This window comes from Notechis scutatus, chromosome 1 (assembly GCF_049901735.1).
Source record: "Notechis scutatus isolate UNSWTSFEM ecotype Mainland chromosome 1, rNotScu1.2, whole genome shotgun sequence".
Lineage (NCBI taxonomy): Eukaryota > Metazoa > Chordata > Lepidosauria > Squamata > Elapidae > Notechis > Notechis scutatus.
In genome coordinates, this window is record NC_142009.1 from 305,361,370 (window position 1) to 305,374,428 (window position 13,059).

General features: G+C 36.9%; 1 protein-coding gene and 1 long non-coding RNA gene across 3 annotated transcripts in view; one reads left to right on the top strand and one right to left on the bottom strand.

Moving 5' to 3' along the window:
* The window catches only part of CCDC85C (coiled-coil domain containing 85C), a 170,901-nt gene that overhangs the window by 42,618 nt on the left and 115,224 nt on the right, over nt 1-13,059 (bottom strand). For both annotated transcript variants that reach the window (XM_026679404.2, XM_026679406.2), the window contains exon 3: nt 5,664-5,740. In XM_026679404.2, the coding sequence (XP_026535189.1) occupies nt 5,664-5,740 (77 nt within the window). The remainder of the gene's footprint in view (nt 1-5,663; nt 5,741-13,059) is intronic.
* On the top strand, nt 278-9,268 carry LOC148133470 (uncharacterized). The gene is made up of 3 exons (XR_015746837.1): nt 278-297; nt 8,350-8,442; nt 9,143-9,268. It is a non-coding gene; the product is annotated as an uncharacterized LOC148133470 (long non-coding RNA).

Sequence of the window (13,059 nt, forward strand, 5' to 3'; positions counted from 1 at the left end):
TCTATTTCACAATTAAAACAAAATGGATATGGAGAAATCTTTTTTAAAGAGTGCTAGAAGAACAGATGGCTATTCAAAATGCTAGGCTTTCAGTGGGGGAGGGGAAAGGGGGAGGGGCATTAACTGCTTTAATTTAAGCTGCATAATTTATACCCAATCTGCCGGAAGGTTGAACCTGGGACTTTCTGCGTGCAAGTTGTGTGCTTGCTTTTTCATTCAGCTCTGTCCCTTTCCCTGTTAAGACTTCCAGGGTGATGAAGAGGCTGGGCCTAACAGCTTGCAAGGTGGGAACTAAAGGTAATAAGAGGAAAAAGTTACACAGAATGACATACAGTTTAAAATTCTACAGAGTTTGCTATGACTCATTTCTTTTCAGAACTGAACATGACAAACCACTGAGGCAAATGATTAGCACAAGGCTATTTTTAGAAGTTCTCCTGTTCAGAATTGAATGGCACAGATCAAACTACGCAAGCAGTTGCTTTTTGGTAATGAGCGTACAGCCAGTTTTCATGGGAACATGTGGAATATTTGTTGCAGTGAAGCACTATCGTGCAAAAGCTCTACCTTTTGCTTTGATTTCCGTAAATTATTTCAGTGCCAGAATTTTTAGTCTTATGTGATTAAATAATTTGACATTTCTCCTCCTACGACGTGCATATATACAACAGACAATCCTGCTCATCAGAAGCCCTATCCTAAAAGTTAACTATATGAAGATTAGTCAAGTTGCTTTCCACCCTTCTGAGCACTGCCTTTTAAAGCCACCTTTGCAGGTTTTCATTTGGTTTTGTTTGGTTCAAGGAAACAAGTTGATACAAATATGAATTGTAAACTCTCCTTCAAAGCTTGGAATTCTAATAGAGCCAAGAGTTGAAAAGAAGTCTGATCCCTGTATCTTTTATCCTTCCGTGATGACATTTTATGTGCATTTGGAAAGTTGATTGCTTCCTGGTGGAGAACTGTGTTGACAAGACCCTGAAAGTGATGAAATCAGAGGTACTAAGCATCCAACAATGCCTTGCATTAAGAGATTAGCAAATAGCTAGTGATTATGGAAGTCTACCTGGCATCTTTCCAAGGGCTGTAGAAGCAAACTGAATACTCTCTACTAGACAAGTAATTCCAAGTAATTTGATCTTCTGGCTGCAAACTTCATTGCAAGCTTTTTGTTTTAAAGATCTCTGTTGTACAGAATCCTCAGGACACAGGGATTCTCTACTAGTAGATGTCTCTCACAGGAAACATATTATTTGACCTGCTCATAGACTGCTCCATAAGGTATCAAACCCTCCTTTGTATCTCCTTCCACTCACCATCCCCACCTGAAAAAGCATAATATTTCTAAATGAGCTTCCCATGCCTTCAGATGTCTCTGTAATCTTTCAACACATAGAGACAGAATGTTGGTCATGTGAATAAAAGGACATTTGCCAGAACCTCCTCTGATTTCCTTTTGTGTTGTTACAGTTACTCTTGATATATATCTGTCAATTTATTTTTTTAAGATCTTCTCCCTGCACAGACAGAGATATCTTTGACTAACAAGCAAATTCTTTTCATTTTTAGATTTGACTTATTCATTTTTTTTTTCATTATTCCATTATTTCTTTTATTGGTTCAAAAAATGTCAATAATTACATGACATTGTAATGCTACAAGCAGAAAACCTATGCAGGTGTAGCACCAACAGTGGTATTATAATACTGTTTAGATATCCAGCAATATAACTCTATGCAAGAAATAATCTGGATCTCTGTGGTTAATACAGAAAGCTGCCCCAAAGCAAGTCAGGTCAATTGACCTTTGATCACAGATCTGTGACCGGTGCGTTTCCCAGAGTCTCTTGTAGAGGAAGTTCCCATAGTTTACTAACGGATTTTAATTAATGGACATGTGAGAGGCTGAATTAATTTGTATCCCGCCTTTATTATTTTTAAAATAACTCAAGGCGGCAAACATCTCCAACACACTTTCCTCCTCCTATGTTTCCCCCCACAACAACAAACTTATCGTTGAATTAAGTGGTCTTGTGGGCCATTAAGTGGACAGAGTCCCAAGTAAGGAGCATGGAGTGTCTCCAGGGGATGGGAGAGACCCTGGGTGGTCCATAGAAACCACACATCATTATCTCTGCTCAGGAACTGAAAATCCTACTGTCAAAATCTAAGCAGGATATTCAGCCCTGAACAGAGAGACATACATGAATGGCCTGCACCAGGGTTCCCAGCCCCTCTCCCTTTCAGGCACTCTTGTACTGTTTATCTTACCACACTAAGAACTGATCAGGGCAGAATATACCAGAACACCTATTCTTCAGGTTTCTGGAGCACAACCAAGACTTAGATGACCATAACTGAGCAGCAAAAATCCAGATAACCATTAAAGAGAAACAATGAGCTGCAGAAAGTTCTAATTTGCAGCTGTTGACTTGCTGCCATCCCTACTACTGTAACTCTAAGCTGGTAGCTCCTGTCCTGTGGAGGCACCCCCCACACACAAAAAAATTTGGCCAACACCAATTCTTGCTTTATCCCCTAATCATAGGATTGCCTAAAGTTCTCATTAAGCAACTATAGCACAAAAGCCCTGATTTACCTTAGTAACTTAACATGATTCTAACAATAGAAGGCACAATATCCATGAATTCCATAAATTTGTTTTAAGAATGTTTTTTTTTTCATTTCTTCTCCCAAAATTTCCTGCTAATTTTTCAAAGGGATGCCAAAATCCCAGTATTAAAGCACTATATACAATCTGAAGCAAATTACCTATCATTGTTATAGCTATTTATTTCAATTTATATTCATTCAATTTATATATCACCCATCTCACTTTTATGTGATTCTAGGTGGCTTAAAATAAAATCCGTAAAATACACAATATAGTGCAAAAATGAAGATAAAACATGTGGTTGCCAGACATTATTCAACTCATCATCCACACAGTCAAGAAATGGGCTTTATCCCACATTCAGGGCCCCAGGTTATTCTTCTGCATCCGATGCTCAGAATCAGTTAAAATGGCATCACTATGCACAAAAGAGAAATATTAGTTGCTTTAGGTTTAGAGGAAACTTCAAGCTTTTCAGAAGTACAAGAGTAAACTACAACAAACTAAAAGGGAGAGTGTTCAGAAATAGATTAGAGACCGCTGAGCAAGCTTAAGGGCCACAGAATTTTCACTGACAATTGTGGAGAGGAATCAGAAAACTAGGGAGGAAACAAGAAGGGAGCAAAAAAGACTGCAATCTTCACTAGAACATTTTGTACTACAATATTTTGATATAGGTTGATACAGGTCTCATTTCTTGTCTTTTTGCAATGCTATCTATTCTTTTCTTTCACAATGCCCTGTAAAATGCAGGTTTAAATGGACCTAGGGCCAAAGAGCTTCCAGTCTAAGCACTAGAGAATTCCTCAGTCAGAGATAGAGCAGGTACTGAGGAATTGAAGAAACTTACAAGATCAAAGAATTTTTCATTCAAACTCTTGCTAAATCTGAGGTCCAGCTGCTAAGCAAAAATCTTAACCTACTAAAAAATACATATTGCTATGTGGTTGAGCATTTTTGTTGCCCATGTGCTTTTCACCTATTACTTATTGTTCCTTCTTATACTCTTCCTTTTGTAACTCATGTAAATTAGGAAAATATAGGCCCAAGAGTACAATGAACCAAAAGTCAGTTACAACAACCCAGTCCATGGTTCCAGACAAACCTATTCATTCAACTCTATTTTTAAAAACACTTTCCTTGCTCAAAAGGAAAAAGAAGGCAGTTTGAAAACATAACTAGTACAGCACAAAACATTAAAATGTAATGTTGCTCCTTAAAAATCATATGCATGTCAATGGAAATTATGAAATTCTTACATATGTACCTTCCCCAGATTGGCGCTTAAGGTGCTGGATTAGGAGTAGAGACTCAAGTCCAAGTCTACCCTCAACATGGGAACTCACTTTGAACCAATCATTCTCTTTCAGCCAAACATATCTCACAGGGCTGTTATTGTGGAATATAAATAGGAGGATACTGTATGTACACTGCCTTGGGATTCTGAATGAAAAGAAGACTGAAAATCAAATATATAGATGTATACTACTATGTTTATCTTTACCTAAATAAGTTCCATTCAACTGAGAGGGACTGGATTATAACAATGCACTAAGATAAACCTAAACAAGCCATGTTATGACTTACTCTGTTATGTGAATCTAGGTTCTGAGAAATTATGCATAAAAAATAAACAGAACATGTAAATTCCAATAACTTTTGAATTCTGATCTTCATTTAAAACCAAAAGGTTCTTCCTCTTAAATTTTATATTAGAACTTAAGATATTTATATCTGGTTTATTACTTCATTATATCAAGGTTTTTCTGAACAAAGTTTATTTAATAAACCATAGTTAGCTGAATGTGCAAAACATATTACACTGAAACCAATAAATATTATGGCTTAGCATGATTTGGGAACTCAGTCTTCATCTCTAAGTGTCAATTCTCTACTTACTAAAAAGCTAGTGGTATTTACAGTAAGTGGAAAGATCCATCCATATGAAAGATTTCAAATTTAAGCTCATGTCCTATTGCTTATTGACTATATCCTGTTGAATATTTAGTAAACAACATTTCCTTTAATCCAAAAACCTGCCATTTAGAGTAGGTGATACAGGACTGTTATGCTCCAATGGTGTAATATATGGCAGAATCATTAATTTTGGGACCACAAACAATCTAGGTTAAAAAAAAGTCAGTAATTTTCATAAGCTTCATAATTTTCTGTAATGCTACTAAGAATGAGTTTAGTAACTGAAAGGAAAAATTACTTGGGAGGATGAGGAAACTGGTAAATTTAAATAGGAAGAGACTTTTACAGTGGTAGATGCAAAAGGAACTAAACTTTTAATACTGTAGCTATATGAAGATACCCTGCGAGTGAAATTAGGCCAGTTTTGGGAGTGGTCTTATGCCAGAAAGGAAAGTAATGCCCCCTTCCAGATCTATAACAGCATGTTCCGTAACCTTTAAACATCTCCAAAGCAATTTATCTTTAAATAAAGTTATTAAATTCAGCATAATATAAAAATCCGCAAGAGTAAGCAACATGTAAGCTTCAATGTTAGAAAATATTCTTAGAATTCTTAGAACAAATTATCTTAGAATGTGGAACACTGCAAACAGCACCTTTGATCACAATGCATGGATAAGTCTGCAATCTCAGAATCTGAGGTTGCAAATCTTCCAAAATTCGACACTCCCCACAATCTTGATATGTACAATTAGATGGGGGGAAAAAAACCAGAAAGCAACTTTTTTTCTTTGGAAACTTTCAACAAAATTTAACAGGAACATTTTGAAATAGGTACCACCTCCTAGAAATTTGCTCCGCACATTTTTCCACCAAAGTAGAAAGCATATTCTTTTGTTCTTCCAAATTGCCTTTCTTGTTTATTTATATGTCACTATTTATTTATTAAATGTGTACAATATACTGCCCAAATGCTTAACAATATTAAAAAAATGGTCTTGTTTTAGTCCCACCATTACTGTAGAAGTCTAGTGTTCTTCTTAATTCTCAGAGTCAGTTTGATCCATTGCGAAGAACAAAAACATGGTTATTTATTAAACAACTAGCATTGGAGAACATGAAAAGCCACCTACCTGAGAAAGAAGTTTGTTATCATCCTCTAGCAGTTTGACTTTTGTTTCAAGTTGTCTGATGTAGTTGGAAGATGAATCTTTAAAGAAGAAAGGGGGGGTAGAGATTAATCTTCAGAAGAGATGATACTTTAAAATCAGGCAAGATAGCTTCACTGCTAGACTTAAGATTTTCTCATGAAAAAAAAAACAAACTAAAAAGAAAGGAACACAAAAACACAGGGAAGTGAAAAAGCCTACCATAACCCAAAGTCTGCATTTGCCACAGAAGAGTGGAAAAAGTAAGGGGCTGGCCCGCATCGCTTTGGCCCGGTCTACCCAATGTGAAGAGGAAACATGCCAGCAGTTTGGGGAGTTGGCCACATCCATCCAGTTGGGCATGTCCACCTGACACCCCTCCCGAGGTCAACCACAACCCTGATGCGGCCCTTAATGAAATTGAGTTTGACACCCCTGTTCTAATACTAGAGAATCTTGTAGATAGAGGATATCTTTTAAGATGTCTCATTGTTGACATCTCTACTGTAGAAGAATTTCAATATGCTCCTTCCAACTCTGTTTGGTCTTTTCTGAATCAATTACTATCTGGTTCAATGGTTTCCTTTAGCATATCAGTTTGTAGTTGGAACCTCCTTCTGGGTTCAGAGATCTTTTGGAAGACTGCTTGTTTTTCTTTTCTGTTTCTATCTTCAGTGTTGTTACATTTATTGTAATATTGTTTTTTGCCTCTTTCTGATAATTTTAATTCTTAAATTTATTTCAGTGATTTGTGGTGGAGGGGAGGGAATTAAACATTGACTTCTTTTTTGTTTTTCTTGGCAAGTTTTATCGTTTGTTCTGACACCCAATTTGTTTTTTTCTATTTCTTCCTTTTTCTTGAGTTCTTTTAAACCCATCCAATTTATTTGATTCATTCCACATTCTTTGGTTCCCAAACAATAAGGTAGAGGACCTCAAATTCCTGATGTTCTCCTTGAAAATGGTAGGTATATGCTTAAAAGCATATCATGTTTTTTTCTTCCACTTTAGCTTAATTAGCTTAATCTAGAAATCATTGGATTGGCTGAAATTGGTAAGGCAGTTTCCTGCTTCATTTCAGTTTCCTAGACAGTATAATTATCCTTTTCCCCTTAATATTTCCAACTTCAGAATTCCAGCCTCCAACTACAAGCAGCTTACTTTGCTTGCATATTCTGTCGATTTCAATCTTAATTTGAAGATAAAATTCCTTCGGTATCAGTCTTTAGAGCAGAAATCTAGATAATTGTCATATTATTCTGAATTCTAATTGATATTATTGTCATTGGTTGCATTCTAGTAAAGTACAGTTCTTGTTATAGTCTTCCTAGTTATGAAGCCATTTTAGAACCTCTTTTGTTTTGTATCAAATTTTGCATTATTTGAAAGATTGCTTTTAGCAATAACAATATTGGTTTTATTCAATTCTGTATTTATTCTGAATGACTTTTGCTATGCTCAGTAAATATCTATTTTATCAGATATTTTAACCAACTATCTATAAATTTAAAAAAGAATAGCCATATTCACCATGAAAAATATATACCCCAAATCATATTTTAAAAAAATTATACACACGCTTTTAAGAAAACAGAACATTTCCTATTTTTTAAAATACTAAAATCATTGCTTACTGATAACTACAAGAACATTTTCCATCCGCATTTATTGATGTACCAAAATATTTATAGCTGCCAATTAAGCAAAGAACAGCTTAGCAGCTCCAATAATGGAAACTACAAGTTACACTCAATCAAACCGCTGCATTGAGACCTTAATTTTCATTTAAATGAAAGAACTATTTAGATCTTTGCATTCCCTCCCATAAGGGAAAGCAAAACATTCGTTGTGACATTCAATTTCACTTAGGCATGTTGTATCAGTATACTATGGCAGGAAAGGAAAACTGAATGAATTATGCTACTGCCAATGCAAATTGCCTAGGGAAAAAAAGTAACCTGGTGCCCTTTATCTGCTTTTCTTCAAGATTAATCTCCAACATCTTGTCAGCATTGTTCATCTGCTACAAATGGTGAATGTATAAAATGGGTGGGTGGGAGGGAGGGAGGAAATTCTACAATAAAAAAAAACCCTTGACGTCTACAATCACAGTGTCCTCATTCACACACCGGACAGAGCCATAGTTAATTTCATCACTATTTCATAAGTAAACTATAATTGGCTTCGTTCACATAACACTGCCAACTCAGGTTACAGATTTCAAACAATTAAGCCAAGTTAGTTCTAGATCCAGCACATAAGCAGTCCTTACCGAATGGCCATTCATTCAGTGACTGTTCAAAATTACAAAAGCAATGAAAAAAATGGTTGGTTATGAATGGTTCTCAAAGCTGCATTGCAGCACTCCCACAGTCACATTATCAAAATTTGGGCACGCTTGGCAGCCAGCGCTGATAGTATTACCTAGTCAGGTAATTAAATGTCTGTAAGCAAACAACCAAGCTCAGAGAGCATCAAGGGCTCCACTGATGCAAATTATGATAAGCATTAATGTAACAGAAAGAAGCATTTGGAATGATAATTATGAGGAGGCTATGATTTAAAAAACCAATTGTGCCTTATTATTGTGAATTTACTCTGAATTATTATAATGTAAAGGTCTAAAAGGGTACAGTTTGCATTAATCTATCCCATTCATTTTTCCCCAGAGGCAAAAGAAACTGAAACAAGTCCAGAACAATGAGATAACATTTGGAAGCAGCTCGGCAGACATCGGATTAATTTACTGGAGTATAAGATGGAGGTAGGTGGCTTTAAGCTTCCTGTAGAGTTGATTTCCTGGTCTTGTTTTCTTAGTGAAGCTGGGGGTATGACTCAATTCACATGTAACTGGACTGGACTGAAAACAAGCCAAGAACATTGCCTCCACAAAGAGTTTATATTCAAGTAGTAGGTTGGTAACCACAGAGTTTACAAGAACAATAGGGGTACATATATATGAAATGGCACCCAGGAAATCGAGCTGGCTGTCAGAGGAGAAATGGAATACTTGTCCCTAACTCAGCTTAGAAAGCAACACATTTCACAGAAATGCAGAGCATGGAACACTCCATCCTTTTTCAAGCCCCCAGGAGGCCACTAAATAGTTTGCAGTCTAATAGCTTTTGTGAGTTTATTTACAAGCTTAGAGGAAACTAAAGTCCCAAATACAATATCAATACTAATGACAAGAAATACATAGTAGAAATAATGAGGAAATATGTAGGAAGCAGAGTGTACACCACAATTTACTCCTGTGTCTTGTCACAGAGCAATCATTTTTTGGAAGCCAAATTGAAAAATCATTATAATTTCTGAAAGAGTTTTATTTCTGGCAGAAATTTTTTGGTGACAAGTTCAAACCTGGTTTCCTTTCACATTTCTCTGATCTCATTAATTACATGTTTTTACATTTATTTGTACAGGGTTGTTGTTGCTGTTGTTGTTGTTGTTTGCTTCTTCAGGTCAATATTGACTCCTAGCAACTGCCTGGAGAAGTCCCTGCAGTTTTCTTGGCAAGATTTCAGAAGTGGTCTGCACTGCCTTCTTCCTAGGGTTGAGAGAAAATGAGGTGGTCCAAAGTCACCCAGTTGGCTTCGTGCCTAAGGCAAGACTAGAATGCAGAGTCTCCCAGTTTCTAGCCTGATGCCTTAACTAGTACACCAAACTGGCTCTCATTTATTCAGCTTACAAAGATCAAAATCATTCAGGCAATGGTATCCCCTGTAGCATTGTATGGAAATGAACGTTGGAAAGCAGCAGAACAGAAACTACTGATATTTTTGAACTTTGGTATTGGAGAAGAGAGGGACGCAGTAGCGCAGTGGCTAAGACACTGAGTTGTCGATCAGAAAGGTTGGCAATTTGGCAGTTCGAATCCCTAGCGCCGTGTATAGGAGTGAGCTCCCATTACTTGTCCCAGCTTCTACCAACCTAGCAGTTCAAAAGCATGTAAAAATGCAAGTAGAAAAATAGGGACCACTTTGGTGGGAAGGAAACAGCATTCCGTGTGCCTTTGCTGTTTAGTCATGCTGGCCACATGACCACGGAGACGTCTTTGGGACAGTGCTGGCTCTTTGGCTTTGTAACGGAGATGAGCATCGGCCCCCAGACCAGGAAATGACTAGCACTTATGTGCGAGGGGAACCTTTGCCTTTATCTATTGGAGAAGATGTCTGGGCATAGTCAAGAAAACAAATAAATGAATCACAGAGCAAATTTACTCAGAGTTTTCACTTGCGGCACAAATAATAAGTCTCAAATTATCACACTTTTGCACATTTTATTTGATATCTTTAGTGTTGGGAAAGGTGGAGAAAAGAGAAGAGAATGATCAACAGCAAAATGAATGGATTCAATGAGAATAGGGTGCATTTCTGGAACAGCCAGATTGGGGATAAATAAAAAATAAATGAATTTAAATGACTGTCTATCAGTAATATATAGAATATCCACAGCCAATATTACAGGATGTTTTGAAAGCTTCAGAGAACTACTATGACCTATAACACTAATTCTGTGCTTAATTACTGTCATAAGTTGAAGACAAAAGCTACACAGGTAGATTTTGATTTAAGATTATTCAGTCAGTGACTGAATGAAAAGTAACTTACAACCGGTCCTCACACTAATGATGACTGCAGCATCCCCAAAGTCATGAGAACATGATTCAGGTGTTTGGCAATCAGCATCTATTTATGATGGTTGCGGCTTCTGAGGACATGTAGTCTATGGAGTAAGGGTTATTTGTTTAATGCTGGTAGTGATTTACTGAACGACCATGGCAAATAAGATTGTAAAATTGGGTATGGTCACGTGATGACTCATTAAATGATCATATCATTTATTGATGGAAACTCCAGTCCCAATTGTGGTTGTAATTGGAGGACAATCTCTGTACATGCTTTCTTTTGTTTTTCTCCTCTCCTTATTTTGTCAACTTTTTGTTATTATGGTATTAAGGTATTTCATAGAAAACAGCCAGCAGCTGTCTTTATTGTTAAATAATCCTTTTTCTTGTTTCTGTTTTTTAAAGAATTGGTAGACTTTAGGAATGGATAAGTCCCATCATCCCCTAGCATTGCTCGCTGTAGCTGAAACTGCTGGCTTATTGGCTAGATCAGTGGTGGGATTCAAAAATTTTTTACTACTGGTTCTGTAGGTGTGGCTTGGTGGGAGTGGCAGGGGAAGGATACTGTAAAATCTCCAGTCAGAGGTGGTATTTGCCAGTTTTCCAAGCTACTCAATATTTCCGCTACCGGTTCTCCAGAACTGGTCAGAACTTGCTGAATACCACCTCTGGGCTAGATGGTAGGAGAGGAACCATTTTCACACCTATAAGATATTTTATGTGATCACATAGAGCACAGGAACTTGGAAGTTATATTCACACACTGAAAAGCAAAATATAATAACTACTGCTGCTGTTCCTAGCTTCTGGCTTAAAAAATCCTTGGCTATTGTTTTTATTTCCCTAGCCTGAGCATCTGGAAAGCTAATGTCTGCTTGTGGGATTGGGATTAAACTCATTAAAGTTTCTTTGTAATTATCATAAATGTATGCAGATTTTAAAATATTCCATCTGTCATGGTGTATAATTTGATGTTATTTTTACTTTTTTTTCAGCTAACAAGTTATTTCCTTATTATTACTGTAGGTAAAGCAAAGGGTTATAAATTGTAGTTAATCAGTATATTTTCAATGATGGGGAAATCTAAAGCACTAGAAAGGCTCAGAAAGGCTGTAAATGATTGATAAAACCTGTCCTGTATGTTCTTCTGTATCTGTTTCACAGTCACAACTTTAGAAATGACATCTCCTTCGAGCATTGCAACAGGAATTTTATCAGGCTTCAACTAGAAAAGATTTGACGTGTATACAGTATTACACCAGCTCATGTCAGACAATCACATTTCAGAAAGCTCAAGCTCTGTCTGTGAAGTGTATCCTAGTGACTTATACTACAAAAACTACCTACTCAGTGGATAAAGGAAAAGCAACGCAGCAGGGTGGGGGAACCTGCATCTCTTCAAATACTGCTGAACTGCAATTCTCAGCGTGCTTCAATGTTCACCATGCTGAAAGCAAACAAGTGAATGGAATTCTTTAAGAAAAAGGAGCTTGCAAGGTATTAGTAAGAACACACTATACAATAGTATAAAAATCAACACTGTTGGTTGTAGCAGCAGTGTGTTGCATTATTTAGAAGTAAAGGCAAAAGACAGAGAAGGAGACTTGGAACTGTTCCTAAGGAAACAGAAGATGGGGAAACCCAATTTGTAGTTGGTGGAGTACTTCAATAGTTAAATGTGAAACACCTAATATATCTTGCAAATAGAAAGAGGTAGAAGGCAACTTTTTTTACAATTTACAAATAAAGAAGGTAACTTTGTACAATCATTGTGAGAAGTGACAAATTATATTTAAAAATTCATTAAAATTACAGCCTTTTAAGAGTACTAAAAATGAAAAATGGTTATACTTCAAAAATAGTAAAACAGTATGGAAAACAGATATAGCATGTATTTCCAATTCAAATCTTCTAAAAAATGACAAGACATCAATAATTAAATTACCCCTGTTACTATATGGATCTCTAAGGAACAGTTGAACAGTGAATTAGAATATAGTTATAACGGGAGAACAATTTAAAAATCAATCGGGGGGCGGGGGGAATCAGTTACAGTTGTGCTCATAAGTTTACATACCTTGGCAGAATTTATGATTTCTTGGCCATTTTTCAGAGAATATGAATGATAACACAAAAACTTTTCTTTCACTCATGGTTAGTGGTTGGCTGAAGCCATTTATTATCAATCAACTGTGTTTAGTCTTTTTAAATCATAATGACAACAGAAACTACCCAAATGACCTTGATCAAAAGTTTACATACCCCAGTTCTTAATACGGTGTATTGCCCCCTTTAACATCAATGACAGCTTGAAGTCTTTTGTGGTATGTGTGGATGAGGCTCTTTATCTTCTCAGATGGTAAAGCTGCCTGTTCTTCCTGGCAAAAAGCCTCCAGTTCCTGTACATTCTTGGGCTGTCTTGCATGAACTGCATGTTTGAGATTTCCCCAGAGTGGCTCAATGATATTGAGGTCAGGAGACTGAGACGGCCTTTCCAGAAGGGGCGTTGGTACTTACCTGACATGCCCTTTCTCTGTGAGCTGTGAAGAGCATCCATTGTTTGGGATGATGCTTCTGTCGCTCATTTGATAGGCTGGGCTTTAATTGAGAGGACGCTCCTCCTCCTCCACGGGACTCCTCCCTAGCGTCCCCAGTTTTGGCGAAGTCGAAGTGATGAAATATTTCTTCTCCTTCACCCTTTCTAATACTTGGCTGGAATAGCATCCCACCAGACGAATAAGGGTGGGGATG